The sequence below is a fragment of the Triticum aestivum genome, chromosome 3D, assembly GCF_018294505.1.
Source record: "Triticum aestivum cultivar Chinese Spring chromosome 3D, IWGSC CS RefSeq v2.1, whole genome shotgun sequence".
Lineage (NCBI taxonomy): Eukaryota > Viridiplantae > Streptophyta > Magnoliopsida > Poales > Poaceae > Triticum > Triticum aestivum.
This window is the reverse complement of record NC_057802.1, coordinates 546,975,363-547,000,832: the sequence shown is the minus strand read 5'-3', so window position 1 is coordinate 547,000,832 and position 25,470 is coordinate 546,975,363. Positions and strand designations below refer to the sequence as shown.

At 44.3% G+C, this 25,470-nt stretch overlaps 1 protein-coding gene across 1 annotated transcript; it reads left to right on the top strand.

Annotated features, from left to right (window-relative positions):
• The first annotated feature begins 2,140 nt into the window (after positions 1-2,140).
• On the top strand, positions 2,141-7,898 carry LOC123080368 (transcription factor CSA). Its single transcript, XM_044503274.1, has 3 exons — positions 2,141-4,903; positions 4,984-5,442; positions 7,401-7,898. Exons 1-3 carry the CDS (start codon positions 4,582-4,584, stop codon positions 7,682-7,684), a joined length of 1,065 nt encoding a protein of 354 aa, XP_044359209.1. The 5' UTR covers positions 2,141-4,581; the 3' UTR covers positions 7,685-7,898.
• The last annotated feature ends 17,572 nt before the right edge of the window (positions 7,899-25,470 follow it).

Here is a 25,470-nt window from a genome sequence, read left to right as displayed (position 1 = left end):
GGGAATTAGAAAGTTCGTGGCAGCTGATGACATGTTGTTTTATTTTGCACAATATGATTGTCGAGGATGAGGATGATGGTGTAGCCCAAACCAATTATTTTGAAGCCTGGAGAACAAGTTCAAATCCCGGAAGATCAAGATGCAAATCAACTTATGAAATTTCTGCAGATGCATCACAATCTTCGAGATCATCAGGTGCACGCGCAACTACTCATTGATCTTGTGGAGCATATGTGGACCCATAATGGAAACCAAAGAGTTAATGTTTAAGTTATGCAAATAAATTTTATGTAAAAAGTATGTATTTCAGGTACCAACATTTGTTATTTACGTGCGACATTGACGTGTATGATGGACGTGCATGGATTTGCATGCATTTGAGAGTCCGGATTTGAGGTATGTGACTGCCGGGCATGACATATGAGGGGCGGTCCGGCTGCGTCTGCGGGCGTGCCCTTGCGCGTCCGCGGACGTATAGTTGACCGGATTTGCCAAGTCGGGATGTAAATGCCCTAAAGAGATAAAACACTTTCTCCACTAACGGTATCGATATGGGAGTAAACTTTAGCATCACCACTTGCCTCTTTGATATTTTAGAAATTAACATGGGCTAGGCCCATTATGTTTACGGAAACAATAACGCTCGAACGTCAGGTTTTTAGGAGATCGGCCCGAACGCTTCATCCATCGTCTGATCACCCGCACTATTTTTGACGTAAATTCGTGGCCATGTCATCGGTCCTGAACTGTTCGCAAGGACGAGGGGTCGGCACGAACCTTTTTCTCTCGCGGTGAGACAGCCCACTTCACTATCCATTTCTAGACTAGTCCACTCCTTTTTTCTTCCACCCCGACCACACAAATCTATTCCACCCCAACCAGATCGCCGGCGAAGGTGTGTGCGGCGGCCAGCCCGTGGATCTCGGCGGCATGCCGGTAGTTCGAGAAAGCGGAACCGCTCGAGGATGCTGGGCACGGAAGGGGGAGGAGCAGAGCCGTCTCCGACGCGGCATGTCTAAGAGGCGGGCGCAGAGGGGGATAGCGGCGGCGATCGCCGGCGAGGGTGTTGCGGCAGCCTGCCCACGGATCTCGGCGATGGCGCCTGCTCGAGAAAGTCGCAGCACTCGAGGATGCGTGGCGCGGAGGGAGAGAGCAGCAGCGGATCTGACGCCGCCGCCGTCCGCCGCCGCGGCGCTTCAGCGTCGGCATGTGGTGGAGGTCAACCAGAAGGTGGACGACGCCCTGCCGCTTGCAGCCGAGCTGCTCGTCGACGTGGACGCCGTCTTCTTTCCTGCGATGTGCCGAAGGGGAACTGCTCGCCGGGAGTCACCCATGGCCAGGTATTCCGTTCACCTTGCGGGGGTGTCTTGGTCAAAACCTTTTCGCGGCTTTGCCACTCTCTCCGGCCGGTACGTTAACCCCTTGCTCACCGCCGCCGCCGTAAGAATCTCTCGTTTGAACGAGTCACACCTAGCCGCTGATTCCATGGTGATTCCGCAGGATCTTGATCTTGATGCACAACCAGGAGGTGAACTAGGATTTCTGTTTCTTTGCACAGATTCCACAGCATCTTGATCGATTCACTAGCTAAGCAAAAGGCTACTCGTTCTTGTCGGCAAGTGCCCAGAATGGGTAGATGCATTTTGATATGCAATTTTTCAGTGTCCATCCTTAGTTGTCATTTCCACCCTAGTATTTGTTCATGCTAAAAATAACACATGGCAAATTATATCAGTACTTATTTCTATAGCTATTTCGGCATTTTTTTGTATGGTTTACGATCGCAACCGTCCTGTCCATATGTTTTTTGTAGTTTCAAGTATACTCAATAAATTCTTGATTATTAGCACAACAATATGTCCCATGGCATTTCGCGTACATTTTTTCCCCTGGGAAAACACACCTTGGAAAGTGCTCATGCTGACTAGTGCTCATGTCACATGGCAAATTCTTATTGGAACTATGCAATGCTCACATGGCAAATGTTTTAAGATTTCTTTTTAATAATGTCACATGGAAATGTTAGGATAATTTTTTCCTAAATTATGGCATCTTCCATAAATGTTTCTACTGTTTTGTCGCATGGCAAATTTAGACAATTGTTATCTTCATAAATCATGGCAACTTTACAAAGATAACAATGTAGCTTTTTTCCATATCTTTTGCAAATCATGATAATAGTCACATTGACTACTTTTTTGTCACATGGCAACTTTTGCCATGGCAATTTTTTCCGTAGCACGGCAAACTTTTTTTTATATAATCACACAATAATTGTATGATTTTTGTATCTTCGTGACATGGCAATTTTTACGCTGTAGCATTGATTTTATTGCCATGGCAAATTTACTTTTATTGTCAAGATGATTGCAATTATTAGCAAACAACCATGGCAAATTTAGTTAACGAATGATGGTAAATTTAGTGAGCGAATGATGGCAAATTTAGTTAACGAATCATGGCAAATTTAGTTCATAGATCATGGCAAATTGTAGTTTCTCACTAATTAACCATGGAAACTAGAATTTCCACTTGATCATGGTAAGTTTAGTAATTAACCATGGAAAATTTAGTTTATATATCATGGATAATTTTAGTTCCATTTTTTTGTCTGTAGACCATGGCAAATTTCTGCGACCACGACAATTTATATTTGGACAAATTTCGTACAAACCATGGCATTTTTTCTTTGTAGCATGACAACTTTTTTCTATGAGAAGTGTGCCTCATACATCATTGCAAACTTTGAAACTTGTTTTTGTATAAACACACAATAATTATATGTTTTTATCCGCATAACATGATTCGTTTAGGAACATGGCAATTTTTACTTTGTAGTATGAGAAATTCATTTATATTGCCATGGCAAATTTACTTTTATTGCCAATACGATGGTAATTATTAGCAAACAACCATGGCAAATTTAGTTAATGAATGATGGCAAATTTAGTTAATGAATCATGGAAAATTTTATTCATGATCATGGTAATAATTGACCATGGCAAATTTAGTACATAGATCATGGCAAATTTTAGTTTCTCATTCATTACCCATAGCAAATTTATTTCATTGATCATGGCAATTTTCAGTTTGATGTATTGCCATGGAAAATTTTATTTTTTAATTGCCAAGACGATGGGAAATTTTAGTAAATGACCATGGCAAATTAAGTTTGCGATTCATGGCAAATTTCATTAGCTATGCATGGAAAAAATCGTTAATCATTGTAAATTTAGTAATTGACCATGACAATTTTGAATTTATAGATCATTGCAAAACTTTAGGTCCATGTCTCATGGCAGTGCCAAAATTATTTACTAGTGATAATGTTTTCACTTTTTTCAACACATGTTAATGCAAGGGGTAATATGCATCACGGAAAATTTGAAACAAACGGAAAATTTACACCACTTTTTGGCCACCATTTGGCAAACTTATAGATTTACTTTTGGTATCAATGCGTGTTTTTATGACCATGGCAATTTTTCTTTCTTTTTGCATCTTGTCAAAATTATTTTCTTATGCGACTATGGCAAATTTAGTTTTATGGTCACGGCAATTTTTTCTATGCATCATGGCATTTTTTGGTGTGCAAACCATGGCAATTTTCTTGCGCCCACGACAGTTTATATTTGAACAAATTTCAAAATTTCATACAAACCATGGCAATTTATTTCCTGTTGCACGGCAACTTTTTCGATTTTTGTACATCATGGAAGTTTTTGCTCGTTGCCATCCATCATGGCGTTTTTCATTTTATGTAGGTACTGTGTAGTAGCTTCAACAATTATAAAAATTGATGGCAATTTCTAGATTTTTGTGGCATTTTATTGTACAGTTTTTTCTCAGTTTTTTCAGTTGGGTTTTCTTCACTGTTTTCGTGTTTTTTCTGCATTTAATTTTTTTGCAAAGGGAATAGTTTGGGCCAGCAGGCCTAACAAAAGGCCCAGCTAACGAGGGATTAGGTGGATAGTTCGGACTGTTGGAACATGGCAACGAACGAAACTGTTCGCTGATACTTCCCTGCCGAACCGAACAACTCGTTCGGATCGATCACCTCACAACCCGAACATTCGGGTGTTATCGGGGTCGTATGTTTAACATTTCAGTCAATATACCTTCTTAACTTTTTACCCCGGGCAGCCCTAAGCCGAAAGACTTTACTCCGAGCGAGTGGACGAGCGCGCGCCCCACCTCCATAGCCATCGCCGGCTCCTCCGTCTCATGTCCGGGCAGGTGCGACAGCCCGCCGCGCGTAGACGATCCCTAGCTCATCTCACCATCTAGGAGCTCCGCATCCAACAGTAAAAAAGCAAAGCTCGCACTGCGACTCCTGCATTTAGAGTGAGCGAGTGAGTGACACTGTGAGAGCTCTAGCACCGTGTAGGCAGGTTTGGGTTAAGAAAAGCAAGCTGCCCCATCTTCTCCCTGCCATTTACCCTCTCTTCCTGCTGCGTCCTCTTCTACTCCTACTCCTCTTCCTTTTTTTCCAACCGCCTACCCACTGACTACCCCGCTCGTTCGATTGGAGCCCCGTAGCTACATAGGTAGTTCAATTAGGTCGACGTTGACAGCGTTGGGATGCCTAGCTCGTCGGCCTGTCCTCCGTGGCTGGTGCGCATGGTGGCGGCAAACGACGACCAGGCATCGTCGTCCTCCTCGTCCAAGGGCGGGGTTGCCGTGCTCACCACTGGCACGCCCACTATAGACACGGGATACCGCGGCGGTGGCGGGGAAGGCGGCAATGCCGCCGACCCTCAGGAGAGCAGCAGTAGCGGGCAGTCCAGGCTCGCGGCGCGCGGCCACTGGCGTCCTGCCGAGGACATGAAGCTACGCGAGCTCGTGGCGCTCTATGGCCCCCAGAACTGGAACCTCATCGCCGAGAAGCTCGACGGGAGATCCGGTATGTATGTCCCGGCCGCCGTGCTCCTCACCTGATGTACATGACACTATGACGTCTAATTTTTTGTGCGCGAGATACAGGGAAGAGCTGTCGGCTGCGATGGTTCAACCAGCTTGACCCGCGGATCAGCAAGCGCCCGTTCTCCGACGAAGAGGAGGAGAAGCTGACGGCGGCGCACCGCTTCTACGGCAACAAGTGGTCCATGATCGCGCGGCTCTTCCCCGGCCGGACCGACAACGCCGTCAAGAACCACTGGCATGTCATCATGGCGCGCAAGTACCGCGAGCAGTCCATCGCCTACCGCCGCCGCAAGCTCAACCAGGCTGTCCAGCGCAAGCTTGACTCGTCCTCCGGGGTGGCTGCCGGTGCCGGGCACGCCGACGTCGTTGGTCACCACCACAACCACCTCCTGTTGGCCGCCAACGACTCCGCCATCTTTGCGGATCCCTACGGCTTCAGCTTCAGCCACTGCTGCCTCTCTTTCCCTGCCGGCGCCGCCGCTGCCTCGGCGTTGGAGCCTACCTTCTGCTTGTTCCCCGGTGAGTAACTTATCTATCATCATCATCATCATCACCACCACCACCACCACGTATAGAGGCGGTAGATTTTCTATAGCAGCACTGCAATCTCAAAACTGTTCACACTGACTGGTGGTCCCTGACACATTCCTAGCTGATTATTCTAGACGACTGGGCTTTCGGGACATAAAATACTCTATAGTGGTCGAAAGTTATTTTAATAAGTGAAGAAAGGTAGATATTTCTACGTTTTTTTTTCTGAAAAATATTTCTACGTTTTCTTAGGAGGGTAGACATTTCAAAGTTAGATCATCTCTAATTTATAGGGGAAAAACCTGGGATTAAAACTTATCCAAACACCCCTTTAGTACCCACATTTTATACGGCAAACAAAAAACAATCCTTCACGCCCATTAAGATTGGGCAAACACATTTCAGAAGAAAACTAGGCGAACGATAACAGATCGGTAATGTTACTCATCCGACGTTTCCTCGGAGAGGGGTGGCAAGCGAATGCCATTTGATGATAGTTTCAGTTGAGAAGAAAAATCAAACGACAACAGTTTTAAAACAAAAAATGCCTTCTCTAAAGAACATGTCATGTCATTCTGAATAAACGGCCATCCCGCACAATAAAAATGACATCTAAAACGTTCGCAGATGCCACTCTTCCTGACAAACGTTCGCCAGTTATGAGCGTTCTAACCGAATTGGATAACCCATCATACCACAACATCTTTCACCACGCCGCTAACTCCAGCGAGCCGCGCAGGTCTAATCGACCATGTTCCCGCCTGAGCCTCCTCCCATCGCCGTTACCTCCCGACACTGAGCCAGTGCTCATGGCTGTTGCCACCGCGCCCAACCACTGCCAATTTCGAGCCTCCTCCCACATCTCAAGGCACATTCCGCAAGGCTTTCGTCGCCGCCCGAGCCAAACCACAGCCTCGAGCGTTGCCGAAACTAGGAATTCAAACTTGGCACAACCTCCCTCCCATCCGGCTACCACGACGACGTATGTGGCGACCTCCTGCCGGCCTCTGCACTCTCTACCGTTTACACACAATATGTTCGACGGAATGAGATATCCACATTCTTTTTCCTTTTTAATAAAGTGAAAATATAGCAAACATGGTTTTCCTTACATACAAAAGAGGTGCGAAATAGAAGAAGAAAAACCTGGATTACCCTAAGAAAACACCTGGATAGAGTTTTGAGGATGCTGACGCATAGCACGTACTCCTTCCTAAATCAATGGATCTGCTGCGTACTACTCCGGCGAAGCGCACGCGTAGAGCAAGGGAGGCCCCCACCGTGCGGTACACGGCCGGCCTTTTCGTCGGTTCCCCACTGCCACCGGCCGGCAGCCGAAATAAATGCCTCGCTGGAAACAGGCAGCATGTGGGCGTGAGACGATGGATCGAACCAACGAAGACCAGGCACTGGCCGGGAAGACTTTGGACTTTTGCCACGCACAGCACAGCCACAGTGATCCTCCCGCACACGCACGCTCAGTCGATCGCTCACCTCCCTCACAGGCACAGGGCGCAGCGACAAGCACAGTGATCCCGCACACGCACGCTCGGGATCAGGCGCGCACGGGCCGAGCAGTTGCTGCCGAGCGGTATGGGGAGGAGATCCATCTGCCTCGTCCTCATAAATGGCCCTCTCACCTGTACTGTAACCACCACCGCTTCTCCTGTCCTTGAGCTGTTCCCTTTTCTCCGTCGGTTGACGATGCCGATCGGAGTTTTTACCGTGTCTACCAGTACTCCTTCCGTTCCTAAATATTTGTTTTTTTAATTTCAAATAAACTATCACATATGAATGTATATAAACATACTCCTATTTTAGAGCGTATATTCACTCGTTTTGCTTCGTATGTAGTTACTTGTTGAAATTTTTAGAAAAAACAAATATTTAGGAACAGAGGTACATGGCAGTAATGTTTCGCTTGTGTTTGTTTCGTCTGGCTGCAGGGCCCGGCGCCGCGTCCAACTCGGTGCACGACGGGCGCCTCTCGTGGCCGGACGCCATGGCCGTGCGAGGAGGAGCAGGAGGTGGCGGCCTTCACTGGGAGCCGCTGCCGGCGCAAGGAGGCTGGATCGGCGGCGGCCGCCACGAGATGGCACGGTTCGACTCCGACCAGGCAAATGGAGCGTCTGCCGCCGTGTTTGCCGTGACAGATCAAGCTGGCGTTCACTTGGACGGCGCGTCGCGGTCGCCGACTTTCATAGATTTCCTCGGGGTCGGAGCGACATGATGGATAGACGGATGCATGGATCGATGCCGATGCTCTAGCAGAGAGTGCGTGCGGCAGGTGGATCACTAGCTAGTTCTAGCCTCTAGACTAGATAGGTTACTATAAAAAGCACTAGCTATGTGGGCTCTGTATATTTGGCTGGCTTGTTTGCCACTCTACTTGTTTTAACTCATGTACCACATGAACATCAGCTTGTGTTTGCAGGGGAGGTCGATGTCAGCAATCTCAGCAGTTGACGGTAGCCGGTAGGTGAGAATGAGATATGTGAAATCATGATGTGCGAGTAGCTAAGATTGTTGAGCCGAGGAGCATAGATCAGGTTATTTGGATACCCTAGCACATACTAGCATACTATAAAAAGAGGGAATTCCATTTTTCACACTTAAAATTCACGTTTGTGACATATATTATCCATTTAGTGAAAATTTTGAATTCACCTCATTATATGTTGACTGGACTAGCCACATGTGCGGTTTTTATATTTTATCTGATTGGCCGCCTGGTATTTCTTTTTGTAGCGCTAAAGCGAATACGCACACCGCACCACGGATTTGACCTCATTTTAGTTTCCTGTCTTGCCATGAAGTTGACATCAACTACAAGCCATGCAGTAGAAACATCCTTAGGATCGGTAGGAACATGTTTAGTAGCAAGCATAAACATAATCAGACTAACCTTATCATTTAAGCAAGCAATATCCTCAACAAAGTTTACCTTCGCATTACTTGGATCTCTTTCGGTGTGCCACTGGGCATAATTTTTCATCATTAGTTCACATTCTGGCAGATCCCTTGATAGGCTGTCGCGACTAGCCGGATGACACAGATGGGAAACAAGAGGCAAGAGTTACCTAGGTTCATGACCTTGCGGTGGAGGTAAAACCATATTTCCTGCTTGATCATATGGATGGATGGTGTATAGATTACAAGGTTGTCATCTCGAGGATCAGTAGGCGTATCGAGGGTTTGACGTGGATTGTGTTGTATGAGAGATGCCTTTATCGACTAGCCCGACCTCGTCATGGTTACATGATTCCTAATTGGCTATGGTGGCTAGGAGTCTTTGCGTGATCTCTTGGTAGGCTTGACTTGGACGTCAAGTCGGCTTCTTCCTTCTTGGGAGGCCGTAGGAAGTGTAGCAAGCCTAGGTCATATCATGGCCTAGTGGGTCTCCGCTCAGCCTGCTGGTCCGACTTTCGATGGCCCGAGGAACCCGTGGTACATGGCACCGCCGGTAGCCCTTGAACTGGTCTTTGAACTTGGCCACCTTCAGGTTGACGTTGACTAAACGTGTCGTGTTCGGGTTGCGTGACGAGGTCTTGACCAGATCCCGGTAATTCCCGAAAGGTAAATGCGCTGACTCACTAACACTAACAAGGAATATAACAAGTCGATGTTGTTGGACTCCCAAGTGTAGGAGTTCATAGCAAGCACCAGTTTTCCTGAAGTGAGAAATCAAGGTATCAATCCGTGAAGATAAATGTGTTGTAACAGGCATAGGCAACACAAATAAAACTTCACTTGTGTCCCAAATAGCGCGAACAAGGGTGTCAACTTTTGCTAGTCTTGCTAGTTGCATAGATAATTAAAAGATAATGTGGTAGAGAATTTTTAAATTTTTGGAATAAAATAAAACTAAAAACATTAGTGCGTATAGAAGTTGTTGGAAGGTGATTTTTATGCTAAAAACTGGACTAGCGTTCATAGGTTCACCAAGCGTAACCCTCTAATACATAAAAGTGCAGTAAGTAACAAAGTCATGTGAAAAAGTGCATAATGAAATATTTCATGCGCAAGCCAAACATATGTGATGTGTCGATATTATATAGGTAGTATGTCTGTAATTATGAAAACCAACACCCTCACTGCTTCTAGGTTGAGATACCCTCTGCAACATCCAAAGTTTAAGTGTAAACATTAACAACTGCATTGAGCAAGATGACATATTGTTGTGCATATGGCTCATTTTAGTCTTCAGACAAACATTTTCACTTAGTGCCAACAATACAATACAAGCCCTGTTCCACTTTCTGTCACTGTGGTAGTTTACTTGCAAGACACGCAACCGGAGAAAAATAGATCAAACATAAAGGCGCCCATAAATGTGATCAACATCACTGCTAGAGTTTACATCAAATTAACCATAATCATCTAGGGCAACTCATATGGCTATTGTATTGAACTACAAGGTGGAGAGATTACATCTTGGCTACTTCCATGAACCGTAGTCTAGGGGGTCGACTACTCACAACTAATCTTGGAATCGAGGATATACGTTGGTGATGATGAGATGAATTCCCCCTACCGCAGAGTGCTAGATCAGAGCAATAAATGAAGCTTGCCTCAGAACACGAAGTGGCGGTAGCAAAACAAATGTCGATAAATTGGAGGTGACTTTTGGGGTATAAAGTCAATGGGCGTCGTTGGCAGCCTAGGGTGCCCTAGGGCTATAAGCACCTAGTGTAGGCGCCCTTGGGCCCTGGGCACCGACACAAGGTGCCTACACACCCTAGACCTCCTAAGGTGTGGGGCCTTGCCCCCGGTCCTTTGATGACTTGAAACTTCCGGCTGAATTTTCTCAAAAAAATCGGGGACTTTTGGTATTTTATTTTCCTAAAATTCAAAAATTGCAAACACATGAACTGATGTTGGGCACTGGATTAATAGGTTAATCCTTCAAAATGTTTCAAAAACATTGCATAACTAAATGATAATGGCCCTAAAATATTAAAAATTTATAGATACGTTGGAGACTTATCACTCACCCATGGAGATGGACAGTAGTGCAACCCATCGGGCTCAGGAGCTGGCAAGAAAGCTGATGCTAGGAACACATGGCACCCGGGGTATCCTTGCTACTCCCGCAGGAGTCGTTGGGTTTTCCCAAAGAGGAAGGGTGATGTAGTTAGCAACAAAGCATTTCCTCAGTTAAGAACCAAGGTTTGTCAAACCAATAAGAGCTTTAAGCTAACAAGATAAGCATCTACTGCACATAAACAAAATAAAAATCTTGCACCCAACGCGGCAAAGAGGGTTGTCAATATCCTTGTCCTTTCTAGTTGCAAGATTAATAACAAACAAACAAATAGATAGATAGATAGATAGATAGTTGTGTAGTAAAACGGCAAAATAAATCAAGCAAATAAATGAAAAGAGAAAATTGTATAGAAGACTTGAATTAATAGAGAATGGACCCGGGGGGCATAGGTTCACTAGAGGTATCTCTGTCGAAAGCAAGCAATTGGCGTGGTAAAAAGTTACAGTTGGGAAATTGACAAGAATAGTAATTTGTATGACTATGATAATTCATGGCATAATCTAACATAAGCATTACGTCCGTGATAAGTAGACCGTTAATCCATTAACATCTACTGATAATACTCCGCCCAGAAGCTGCTATCTAGCATGCATCTCAATGTATTAATTTTACAAGAAATAGAGCATTGCAATACGCAAGATGACATAATGTAGATAGAAAGAAATCTAGCAATAAAATTAAACCCTGTCATTTTATCATTAGTGGCAACAATACAATACGTGTCTTTGTCCTTATTGCCACTGGATTAGAGCACTGCAAGATTGAACCCATTTCTATGCTCCACTCCCTCTAAAGAACTACTCATCAATCTTGCCAGAGAAGACAAATAGATCAGAAAGCATACATAGCCATTTAATTATGCAACAAAGAAACTTCAAGAGATCAATAATATTCAATAAACAATCTGATCATAAACTCACAATTCATCATGTCCCAACGAACACACTGCAAAATTACATCGAATTGATCCCGCCAAACAAGGAAGAAAGGGGAACATGGTATTGAAGATCCAGAGAGAGAGGGAGAGGGACAGAGAGAACCATCTAGCTACTACTATGGACTCGTTGGTCCTAAAGGAACTACTTACACATCATCATGGAGGCAGCAAGGTTGATGAAGAACCTCCCGACAATGGCATCCCCCTTGACAGAACTCTGGAACATGGCTCTAGATGGGATCTCTTTGGAATAGAGGCTTGCGGCGATCTCCTAGAGGAACGAAGGATTCTTTCGGTATTTATAGGAATTTATGGTGGCGGAATCAGGTCAAGGCGGTAACCAGCAGGCCCACAAGCCCATGTGGCGTGGCGACACCCTGGCCACGTCGCCTGCCCGTGTGGCTGACTAGTGGGTCCCCTCGACCCTTCCCGAAGCTTCTAGCGTCTCTTGTTGCCCAAAAAATCATGTTAAATCGAAAATGTATTTTGACCTCCGTAGATATTGATTTCATGCGAAAGCAAAAACAAGCAGAAAACATGAACTAGCACTTGACACTAAATTAAAATGATATAAAAAGTATATTAAAGTGATAATATAATAGCTTGAAAAAATAAAAAATTATAGATATTTTTGAGACATATCAGCATCCCCAAGATTAATTCCTGCTCGTCCTCGTAAATGATAGATAATTTTTTTTTTGATGTTGAATGCTGCCTAGTAAAACTTTGGTTAAATGATGTAATCATGGCATGAATTTAGGACATAGATCTTCAAGGCAATATTCTATCAATTTCACATTAAAATAATAATACATGAGCATGCAAATAAAAAGTCATTGCCTTTCCAAAATAAAGATGCTAAAGAATGTGATCTATACAGACTTAATCACGGTAAGCATAGCACGCTCAGTCTTCATAGCATGTTCCAAATAAACGTAGCAAATTTTACAAAATTAATGCTCACTAGGCAACTCTATGAATGTTGAATCTATGCATGTGCCAAATTTTGAAAATTGATTTTATGTTCACATGTTGATTTCAAACACATGGCAAATTATAAAATTTACTAATTCTCACCGAAAAAGTCACATGAAAAATTTAGGAAAGTTGTTAACGGAACATTTTTCTAAATTAGTGGACCCAAAATTTTGGAATTGTAAAAACAAACTAGTGCGCAATGGCAATCAAATTTGCCATCATTTTTTTAGAACATGGCAATTTTTTCTTTGCACCAAGGCAAATTTAGTTTACATACCATGGTAAATTAAGTTTATGGAAGATGCAAAGACGATTTACGAACTATGGTGATTTTAGTTTTTTTAACCCTTTAAAATTTCTTTTTTGGACCATGGAATTTTTTTTGAACAATCCATGGTACTTTTTTTACATTATGTTTTTAACGATCCATGGAAAATTTATATGAACAATCCTGGTAAATTTCTTTTTTCGGACCAGGACACATTATTTATTGTTCTTTATCATGGCAAATTTATATATTTTGGCCAAGGAAAATTTTAATTTTGGTACAAAGAGAAAATCATTATTTGGACCATGGGCGTTCAAAAAACAATTATAAAATCATATTTTTATCATGACAAATTTAGTTTGTGCACAATGGAAAATATACTTCAGGAACCATGGCAAATTTACTTTTTGTACCATGCAAATTTCTTTTTTGGACCATGGCAAATTATTAAACAATCCATATTAATTTATTTATCTATTATGTTTTTAACAACCCATGGAAAATATATTCAACAATCCGTGGTAAATTTCTTTTGTTGGACCATGAGACATTGTTTATTGTTCTCTACCACGGCAAAATAATATATTTGGCCATGGCAAATTTAATTTTGATACCATAGCAAACTCATTTTGTGGAACATTCCAAATATGTTGAACAGACCATTTGTAAATTCGTGTACATCATGACAGATCTAGTTTTTTTAACATTCCATGTCAAATTTGTCTCATGGGTCCTTTATCCATTAAAAAAATATTTTTTGCCATGATCTTTAGAAAACAATAGCAATTTAGGTTCAAACACAATTGTTAATTTTCTATAATGTTTTTAAGAATAGCATATTTAGTTTCACATGCATGGCATTTAGAAAAGGCAACTTATGTTCAAACATACCCTCACTATCAATGCAGACTTACCTGTTTTTGTGTATCTTTTTTTGTTTTGACCTACGTCATGTAAAATTTTATCCCATTTTTATACAAGTTCTTGTCTCTCTATATTTTGCATGGCATTTTTACTATGCATGATTTTTTCAGTAATGTACTAGACGTTGGCAATCTTCTATACATATAACATGACAATTAATTTGTTGTACACTCCATACTTACTACATTTTTCATCGTGAATTTTCTATATTTTAAATATAGTAGTTTTTCTAGACAATTTTTACTTTTTTAAAAAGGGTATTGTGTTGGGCCACGTTGCATAGGAAAGGGCCTGGCTAGCATGGTGTTCACTAGGGAGGGTTTTTGTATGGTGGGATGAAGAACTCTTCACGGAATCACTAATTAAGAAGCACCCTTTGCAAAGATCACTCCCACCTCCTACGTCGCGACAAGTGGCGCACTGTCGCGACCTATGAGTTTCCCTTCTTTCTTAGATTCGTTTATTCAAAACATTTTATCGCTTCCACCGTGCGTCTAAATCTCGACCGTTTTCACCGTTTGATTCCTCACGTTGAGATATTGAAAATTAGATCTCATGTTGATGGGTTTCGACGAAGTTTTTTCTCATAAAAAACAGGATGAAAAAACCAGAACCGGGAGCATGTTTTTTTTTCTTCCCAAAGAGGTAAAACTCGTGGAAGCAAATCCGTGCCTCCACGTGAGGTAAATATGTGCCTCTCACGGAAGGAAAAAACATGTTTTTCCCTTTTTCGAGAGGCACGATTCATGGAAGCAAATTCGTGCCTCCACGAGAAGTAAATATGTGCTTCTCGCGGAAGGAAAAAGAAAAAAAGACGCGTTTTCCCCCTTTTCAAGAGATGCGACTATGCCTCTTGAAGGAAATATGCCCTAGAGGCAATAATAAAGTTGTTATTTTATATTTCCTTATATCATGATAAATATTTATTATTCATGCTAGAATTGTATTAACCGGATACTTGATACATGTGTGGATACATAGACAAAACACCGTGTCCCTAGTAAACCTCTACTAGACTAGCTCGTTAATCAAAGATGGTTAAGTTTCCTAACCATAGACGTGCGTTGTCATTTGATGAACGGGATCACATCATAAGGAGAATAATGTGATGGACAAGACCCATCCGTTAGCTTAGCATAATGATCGTTCAATTTTATTGCTATAGCTTTCTTCATGTCATATACATATTACTTTGACTATGAGATTATGCAACTCCCGGATACCGGAGGAATTCCTTGTGTGGTGTCAAACGTCACAACGTAACTGGGTGATTATAAAGATGCTCTACAGGTATATTCGAAGGTCTTTGTTGGGTTGGCATAGATCGAGATTAGGATTTGTCACTCCGAGTATCGGAGAGGTATCTCTGGGCCCTCTCGGTAATGCACATCATAATAAGCCTTGCAAGCAATGTGACTAATGAGTTAGGTGTGGGATGATGCATTACGGAACGAGTAAAGAGACTTGCCGGTAACGAGATTGAACTAGGTATGAAGATACCGGCGATCGAATCTTGGGCAAGTAACATACCGATGACAAAGGAATAACGTATGCTGTCATTACGGTACGACCGATAAAGATCTTCGTAGAATATGTGGGAACCAATATGAGCATCCAGGTTCCGCTGTTGGTTATTGACCGGAGAAGTGTCTTTGTCATGTCTACATAGTTCTCGAACCCGTAGGGTCCGCACGCTTAACGTTTGATGGCGATTTTGTATTTATGTGAGTTATGTGATTTGGTGACCGAATGTTGTTCGGAGTCCCGGATGAGATCACGGACATGACAAGGAGTCTCTAAATGGTCGAGAGGTAAAGATTCATATATAGGACGATAGTATTCGGACACCGGAAGTGTTCCAGGGGTACCGGGTATGTATCGGGTCACCGGAAGGGGTTCCAGGCACCCCCCCGGCAAAGATATGGGCCTTATTGGGCCAAGGGCGGGACAGACCAGACCCTAGTGGGCTGGTGCGCCCCCATATAGGCCGAATAGGAGGAGAAGGAAGGAGGGGGAGGGAGAAAGGAAAGGGGAGGATTCGGCCTCCCCCTTTCCTTCTCTCCCCCTCTCTTTCCTTCCCCCTCCGACACTTATGGAAGGGGGGAGGCCGACTTATGGGAGGCGCCCAAGTAGGATTACTCCTACTTGGGGTGCCCCTTGCTGCCCCTCTCCCTCTCCCACCTATATATATATGTGGGGGGGGGGGGCACCGCTAGAACACACAACATTGATTCCTAGCCGTGTGCGGTGCCCCCTCCATAGTTTACGCCTCCGGTCATATTCACGTAGTGCTTAGGTGAAGTCCTGCGCAGATGAGTTCACCATCACCGTTACCACACCGTCGTGCTGACAGAACTCTCCCTGGACACTTTGCTGGATCAAGCACTACTAGGAAAAGGGCTATAGCTAATATGGACATTAATGGCGCACCATGTATGTGGTGCGCCACTGCTATAGTGGCGCACCAGATACAGGTGCGCCATTAGTGTCCTCATTACTAATGGTGCACCACACACACGGTGCGCCATTACTAACATTTTTTTCCAAAACTATTAATGGCGCACCAAGGCACAGTGCGCCATTACTAGTTAAATCTAGCAATGGCGCACTATGCCTTGGTGCGCCATTAATAGTAACCACACACTCTGTGCGCCCCTACTAACAATTTTTTTTTTACTTTTTTTTTCCAAAACTAGTAATGGCGCACCAAGGTATAGTGTGCCATTACTAGTTCAAACTAGTAATGGCGCACCACAGCCACGGTGCGCTACTACTAACAATTATATTTTTTTTTGCAAAATTAGTAATGGCGCACCACGTAACAGGTGCGCCATTAGTAACCAGGGTTACTAATGGCGCATTATTAGGTGGTGCGCCATTGGTAACCTGAGAGCAGCTAGATATTTTGGACAGCCACCTACCACACTCACTTTCCCCACTTCATTCTCTCCACCTCCTCCTCCAAGCTTGTCTCGTCTGCCTCCTCCTCCTCACCTCATTTGCACCATAGATTCACCCAAATTAAGTGGTTAAATTTCCTTTTTTTTATAGGTAAGTAAGGGGAAAGCTTCTTTATGTTGTAGATCTACTTTTTTCTCCCTCCAACAACGTGCACATGCACTTTTTATGGCCTAGATCTACGTATGTTTGTGGTGTTGCATATGTTTGTGGTGTTGCATATGTTTGTGTTTGCAGGTACTGGTATTTGAAATGCGATAGTTGCCAATATTTTGCCGGAATGTTGATTCATTTCCATTTCGGCGAGAATTTGGCACTATGCATTCTTTTTGGTCCTATTTTTAGGCAAAGTCATGCCAAATTTTTTCTTGGTTCTAAAATATCGTTTTGCTCTACCCCGCAGGCGACCATGGTCCGCACGATGACCGAAGGCATCATGAATAGGTTTTTGAGCTCCGCGAAGGCCGAGATGCTTCAAAAGAACGAGCCGGAGATAAGATGTCCGTGTCGAAGATGCAAGCTGAGGAGCCTTATGGACCCGGATTCCGTACAGGTGCGGGACCACCTGCTCTTGCGTGGTTTCATGGATGGCTATCGGTGGCAAGGTGATGAAGATGATTATGAAGTCGTCCATGGGGGCTAGGCAAGAAATGAGGAAGGGCAGCAAGACAACTGCGGCGAGGGCGGGCGAGAAGACGAAGAATCTCCAGGACAAGATCACTAAGTAGATGCAGTACACAGTCATCATGTAGAAGATGCCGGACATGATGATGAGGAAGATGCCGGAGCAGACGAAGGGCATGATCATGAAGATGAATATGCCGGAGCAGACGACGATGGACCATCGATGGGCTGGGTGCATGACCCTCATATTCAAAGAGCTGCTTCTCAAGCAGACGGATAACGCAAGAGCTGCCGCCCGAGAGAAAGCCAAGCTGGATCAACTAGAGATAGACGCGGTTACTCCATTGTATGAAGGATGCAGGCCCGAGGATACCCGCCTGAAAGTAACGCTCATGGCTTTGGAGATGACGGTAAAACACAAAATGACCGACGCATGCTTCGACGAGAACATGTCATTCTGGCACGAACGTCTTCCCAAGGGGAACAAGTACCCGACCAGTTTCGACGAGGCGAAGAAAATCGTGTGTCCTCTGGATTTACCGCACGTGAAATACCATGTGTGCATGAACAATTGCATCATTTATCGGGACGAGCACGCGGAGTCTACCATATGTCCGGTGTGAGGCGTCACTCGATACAAGAAGAGGAAGAAAGCTCCTCGAAAAGTGGTGTGGTACTTTCCGATCACTCCTCGTCTGCAGCGGTATTTTGCGGACCCTAAGCTAGAAAAGCTCCTGCGTTGGCACGCAGATAGGGAGGAGAAGAAGCGAGAAGATGACGGCAATGATCCGGAGATAAATAAAAAAGACAAGATGCTGAGTCACCCTAAGGATGCGAGCCAGTGGCAAGCGTTGAACTTCGAACACCCAGAATTTGGGGACGATCAAGGGAACATCGTGCTGGGTGCGAGTACCAATGGAGTCAATCCGTTTGGCAGCCAGAGAAGCACACATAGCACCTGGCCTGTGTTTGCGTGGATGTACAACCTTCCCCCTGGTTGTGCATGAAGAGGAAGTACATTCACATGAGTATGCTAAAAGAGGAGCTAGACACGCTGTGGAAAACGCTAGCCAATACGTGGGACGCCGCTGAGAAAGAATATTTCCCTATGAGAGCCGCACTGCTCACGATGGTGCACGACTATCTCGTTTACGGATATGTCACGGGGCAGGTGGTCCACGGATTTTCTGGATGCGTCACGTGCATGGATGACACAACGTATCGCCAGCTAGATAGAGATCCCGGGTCTTCGAAAACCGTGTTCATGGGACATCGAAGGTGGCTTCGCGACGATGACTCATGGAGAAAACGCAAGGATCTGTTCGATGGTGAAACTGAACCCCGAAGACGCCCGCGTACGAGGAGCGGCGAGGAAATAGACGAGCTGTTGAAAAATTGGAAAGATTGCCCACTGCCGGGAAAGAAGCAAAAGGCGCCAGAGCCGGGAAAGAAGCGAAAGGCGCCAGAGCCGCTGCTGAAGGTATGGAAAACGAGGTCTGTTTTCTGGGACTTGCCGTACTGGAAGATCCTCCGTGTGCCTCATAGCCTTGATGTCATGCATATCACGAAGAACGTGTGCGAGAGTCTGCTTGGTACCCTGCTCAACATGCCAGAGAGGACCAAAGATGGGCCGAAAGCAAGGGCAGACTTGAAATCAATGGGCATCAGGGAGGAGCTTCACGCTAATGATGATGATGATGAGGCGAAGCAGGACACGAAAAGTCGTCGCAAAGGCAAAAAGGCCAAGAACATCGGAAATGACTACCCTCCTGCGTGCTTCACTCTAAGTCAGGAGGAGATCGAGCAGTTTTTCACATGCCTCATAGGAGTAAAACTTCCTTACGGTTACGCGGGGAAGATAAGCAGATACCTAGACTCAGCGAAGCAGAAGTTCAGCGGGATGAAGTCTCACGACTGTCACGTGCTGATGACGCAGATACTTCTAGTTGCAATCCGTGGGATCATGGACGCGCACGTCCGTGAAACGCTATTTGGCCTATGCAACTTTTTCGACGTCATCTCTCGGAAGTCGGTTGGCGTGAGGCAACTCAGAAGGCTACAGGAAGAGATCATGGTGATACTATGCGAGCTTGAGATGTACTTCCCGCCCGCATTCTTCGATGTTATGGTGCATCGTCCATATCATGGAGGATATCATCCAACTCGGGCCGACGTTCCAGCACAGCATGATGCCGTTCGAAAGGATGAATGGTGTCATCAAAGGATACGTTCGCAACATGTCACGTCCAGAGGGAAGCATAGCCAGGGGCTTTCTGACCGAAGAGTGCATCTCCTACTGCACGAATTATCTAGGCATCGAGAACCCCGTTGGTCTGCCAGTTAACAGGCACCTCGGCAGGCTCGCTGGATGGGGTCACCGCGATGGTCGCCGCGAAATGCATGTCGACTTCGAGGGTCGACTCGCCGACTTTGAAAGAGCAAACCTAGTCGCGCTACAACACATAGACGTGGTCGATCATTGGGTGGTAGATTACAAAACCTTTATTGAGAAGACGTACAATGACCGAGGCCAACACAGGACGGACGGAGATATAATCAAAGAGCACAACTCATGTTTCACGCGTTGGTTCAAGGAGAAGCTTCTGTCGTACCCTTTACATGAGGATTCTTCCGCGGAAGAAAAACTCATATTCGCCTTGTCACAGGGCGCCGAGCACAACCTGATGACCTATGAGGCGTACGATATCAACGGCTACACATTCTACACCGAGGGAAAGGACATGAAGAGCGATGGTTATCAGAACTCTGGGGTAACGATGGAATCTTACACCGGCAACGACAAGGACAGATACTACGGAAGGATCGAGGAGATCTGGGAGCTGAGCTAGCTGGAGAGAAGGTCCCGATGTTCCGTGTCAGATGGGCCAAGAGCGTCCCAAAAGAAGACCGGCATTTCACCACCATGGTTATACCCGAAGCCAAATCCAAGACCGCGGGCGCGAATGTCACCGCGAAAAATGAGCCATGGGTACTGGCTTCCCAAGTGGACCAATGCTTCTGCATTACCTACCCGTCAAAGCCCAGTCATGTTGTCGTGAGGAGAGGCAAAAGGAAGATCATCGGAATGGATGGAGTCGCCAATGAGCAAGACTTCGACAAGTACGGCGACCCGAAGATGGAACATGACGACGACGATGAAGTGCCATACACCACAAGAAGAAGCAGGACCACCCTACCTAAAGGATGTCCGTTCAACAGAAGAACTCCATTTGCGAAAATGAAGGGCAACAAGATTGTGAAAAGATAGCTAGCTAAGATCGATTGTATTTAAATCGTAGTCTTCATTTCTCGATTGTATTTCGACATATTGAAATGATATTTCTTCTGTTCTAGTCCTCATGAATATTTATTTATGTTTATTATGGTATTGAATTTCTAACTCACAAAAAGTATTGAATTTGTTAATATTTTTTGAACTCATGAATATTTTTAAATTTCATGGGCACTTTTTGAATTCATGAATATTTTTTCAAATTTGATGATATTTTTTCATATTCATAAATGTTTTACCAATTCACAAATGAATGCAACTAAAAATCCAAAAAAATATTGATGATATTTTTAAATAACAAATTTGATGATATTTTTTCACATTCATAAATGTTTTCAAATTTGATTGTCCTTTTGTAAAAAATTATTAGATGCAAATAAAAATAATAAAAAAAGTTACTAATGGCGCACTAGGAGAAGGTGCGCCATTGCTATCAATGTACTTATGGCGCACCCCTAGGAGGTGCGCCATTGGTATACCAATTTTTATGATATTTTTTCAAATATTTTCAAATAACAAATTTGATGATATTTTCAAATAACAAATTTGACGATATTTTTTCATATTCATAAATATTTTCAAATAACAAATTTGATGATATTTTTTCACATTTATAAATGTTTTCAAATTTGATCGTCATTTTCTAAAAAATTATTAGATGCAACTAAAAATAAAAAAAGTTACTTATGGCGCACCCCTCGGTGGTGCGCCATTGCTATGGATGTACTTATGGCGCACCCCGATATTTTTTCACATTCATAAATGTTTTCAAATTTGATCGTCATTTTCTAAAAAATTATTAGATGCAACTAAAAATAAAAAAAGTTACTTATGGCGCACCCCTCGGTGGTGCGCCATTGCTATGGATGTACTTATGGCGCACCCCTAGGAGGTGCGCCATTGCTAACCTTCCCCCCTCTATCCCTTTCCCCCTCGCCCCCCCCACGCCAGATCCCCCTCCATCTCGATCGCTATCCCCCCTTGCCAGACCCCCCTCGCCGCCGACGACCCCCCGCACCCTCCCCCACTCCACCACCGCCGCCGACCCCCCGCACCCTCCCCCACTCCACCGCCGCCGACGACCCCCCGCACCCTCCCCTGCCTCCTCGCTCGGTTCCCCCTAACGGAATCGGCCGAGCGCGCTAGGGTTCCTCACCCCGCCGCCCGGTCCTCCACCTCCAACGAGCGAGGGCCTCCTCCGACCGCTGCAGCAGCCGGCGAGCGCGGCCGCTACGCGCCCACCCCGCCAGTCCCTGCCGTCCTCCGCCCTCGGTCTCCAGCAGCAGCCGGCGAACCAACGGCGGACGCTGCCGTGACCCTCGCCGCCACCTCCCGCCGTCTCTTCCTGCGCGTGGCCGCCCGCTACTCTCCTTCGACGCGCTGCCCGTGGTGAGCCCCTCTTCCTTACTCACCTATATGCTCCTTGTTCATCTCTCTGTTCCCTGTTCCTCTCCTGTTCGTGCTGCTACTTACTACATGGATCAATGGATGTTGGGTAGATGGATGTGTGTTGATGTCAGGTACTAGATGGCTTGCTTGATGGATGGTTGAATTGTGCTAGTTGCTTGCTAGATGGATGGATGAATGGTGCAAGTATGTGGATATCTTTTGCTACTGTGAAGGGTCAATGCTAGTGTAAAGGGTAGTAGTTGTTGATATATATGGATTTTTGCTACTGTGAAGGGTCAATGCTACTGTGAAGGGTCAATGCTAGAGCCCTATCCTGCCTCTTACCTAGAGCAGAGGACACTATTAACCCAGCCCTACTATCATCACTATTCATGAACAAATTAGCGTGTAGTTGTCTCTAAGGGTCTGTTTGCTTTATTTGCCTTGATTGTGATATATATTGACCCGTGATCTTGTAGTTTCTTTGAAGTTTGATTTATTACTGTATAAGGAAAACAAAGGCCCTTGAAATTTAGTATAACTTGCAAAGAAAAGTTGCATACTCACATAGTATTCTGGTGGTTGATTGAATTAGTTATTTGATAGATGGACTCCATTTCAATTGTAGATAATCTATCATGTCAATAATTGATGAAATACTACTATTTTTGTATTGATCCAGGCAAAGGCGTTTTCTGATCAAACGAAATTCAAAGGAGGTAATATTATTATATCATCTCTTTCTAGCCCGTATGACTTTTACAACTAGAACAATGTTAACATGCGAGTATATACATTGACATTAATAAATATTAAATAATTATCTAAATAATTGTCCTCTAGTATATAGATTAAAGTGGTAGCATGGGGCCGGAGTTTAGTTGTGATAAGTGGGCCCTAGTGCCCCTTCTAAATATAAGTCTCGCTACTAAGTATCATTACTTTCTACTTATACACCAACCAAAAGGAAGCTAGCAATAGTTTGTTTGAATTATTTAGCATAATTTATTGGCTGTCTCCATTCTGGTCCAGGCTCCGCCACTGGTAGCAGTGATTCAGTGTTGTGATGCATCAGTATGTCTTGAAAGCATGTTCCACTTAGGTTCTGGAAGTATGTGGAACCTTTTTTGTGCAAGAGTATTGTAGCCTTCAAAATAATCAGTGTCGCATGAAAACAATTCTCTTAATTATGAACCTTCTCCCATGAAACGCTTTGCACAGAGTGCTCCTGAAGCTCAAATTTTACAAGTTCCCAGTAACTATGCAACAAAGGCAGCTTAAGTATAGTCTTCTGGGGAAACGAAATGAGTTGTTGACGAAACATTTTGGTTTATTTATAGTTCTTAAAATATGAAAATGAAAATTATTTGTATCCCTCGTTAAAGGTATATGACTCTATAAATCATACTGATGTTGACTCTATAAATCATACTGATACTGATGTTAAAGGTATTTCTAGCAAAACCTGAAATGCTAGATGGATTGATTTTTGTGAGCTGTTTGTGCTCCCTGCATCTTTCAGCTCTCATTTTCAGTGGAGTTGTTGAATTATATGCTCTTATTGGACATGTTTTACGTGTTGATCCATCAATTGGTCACATTGAGAAAGACTTGTAAAGATGATGATCATCTTTTACAGAAAACAATTTCTATAAACACGTCAGTAACTTTGCTAGTTTGCTGGGTTTTGTCTCCGACCATCGTGTCGTGATGATTTTGCAGGTACCCCGAGAGGCCCTTGAGTTTGCCGGAATGTCGATTAACTTCCGTTCCGGCAAATTCGGGTACTCCATATGTCCTATTTTCAGCAAAGGTCATGCTGAAATTTTCCGTGAATTTTAGCATGACTTTGCTAAAAATAAGACATATGGGGTACTTGCGACTAATGCATGGGCCGGGGTATCTTAGTACTTAATTAAGTAGGATAAACTGCCTCTTGTGTTATACATATAGAAGTGTGATATGTTTACTGTCTCTTGGTGTTTGTCCTTAATTAAGTAGGACTAGTTCTGAATAGCTTCTATCAACGGCTGATATGTTTACTGTCTCTTGGTGTTTGTCCTTCGAGAAGTACCTAGTTGAAGTACTGCCCGCTCTTTGAGGTACTGTCTCTTGGTGTTCTGAAATAATCTGTTTGTTGCACTTTGTGCACTTTCTAGTTGAAAACTGTTAAATGGAGATACTAGATTAGCTTTTTGAGGTATCCCATTAAATATTATTCATTACTGCTCGCTCTTAATTTTTTTTGCACAACTAATATGCAACTGCCATAGGTGGCAATAGAGCCAAGTGATTAGGCCCAACTTAGAATTCTCCTTCCCTTTTCTTGATAGGGTATATTATTGGAAGATACCCATATATATCAGTCAACCTAGGGTGCCTCGGCATCGATAAACCCTAAATGATGAAAACTTAACTTAGCATTTAGGGTGCCTCAGCGTCGACAAACCCTAAATGATGAGACCATGATAATTCCTCACAAACCAACCCTTAAATAACACTGAGCCATTATGCCGTCACCCTTGAAGCCTGGCGGGCATTTGCAGCCCTTAGCTTGTTCATTCTGTAGATTTCCAAAATTCAGTTTTGTACCTTGCTTGCCATGTGTGTGAGAGAGATAGTGAGAGGAGACAAGAAGAAGGGGGTTAGGAAGGGACTTGGACCTTAGCAACAACACACTAACAGGTTCCTTCCCAAAACACCTAGGCAATATCACAAACATCTCTCAATCGTTCCTTGACAATAACCAACTTTTTGGCGACATTCCTCGAGAATTAGGTTATTTGGTCAACTTAGGGATCTTGTTCCTTGACAATAACCAACTTTTTTACCAAACTTTTTTCCTATTTAGAGCGAAACATGGCCCACAACGATGAGGCCGGTGGTTCTGGCAAGGCATTCTGGGAGCTGTCCCAGGAGATGGAGGAAGAACCTCACCGCTATGAGGACGCCGCGGAAGACACCAATCCTGACTACACAACCCCTAGTGGCGTCGGGGATGACACCACTGATGGTGTCACCGAGGATGCCACCACTGATGATGGCAGCGCACGCACAGATGGCAGCCAACCGAAGAGGCAACAGAAGGACCGGCGCCCGAATGTGCTCGGCACCGTCAAGGAGGAATTTACTGAAGTGTCCTCCGAGGGGCATCCAACGGCGCCCAAAGAATTAGTCAAGGGGTACGCGGGACAGCTCGGGTGCATTCTCCGGAGCACCATCTCGATCAACACCGAGAACCTAAGGCATTGTGACCGAGCGAATTTGCGCAACCTCCTCTTCACAAAGCTGCACGAACGATACAAGTTCCCCGTTGACTTCGCAAACACAAGCCTCTCAGGGAATAAAGTGAACAGTGCCGCCCTCACGAAGATGAGAACGACCCTGGCTACTGGGAGAGCCGCGGTGAAGAGAATGGTTGAAAAAGGTGATAGTTATGAGAAGATCAAGGAGAAAAATCCTTCGATCAGCGAAGATGACTACCTGGAGTTCAAGATCAAGTGCGAGAGCAACGCAACCGTGGAATCAAGTCAGTGGGGGAAAGATATGTGGGACTTGAACTTAGGGGTCCACAAACTCGGTCCTGGCGGTTACAGAGT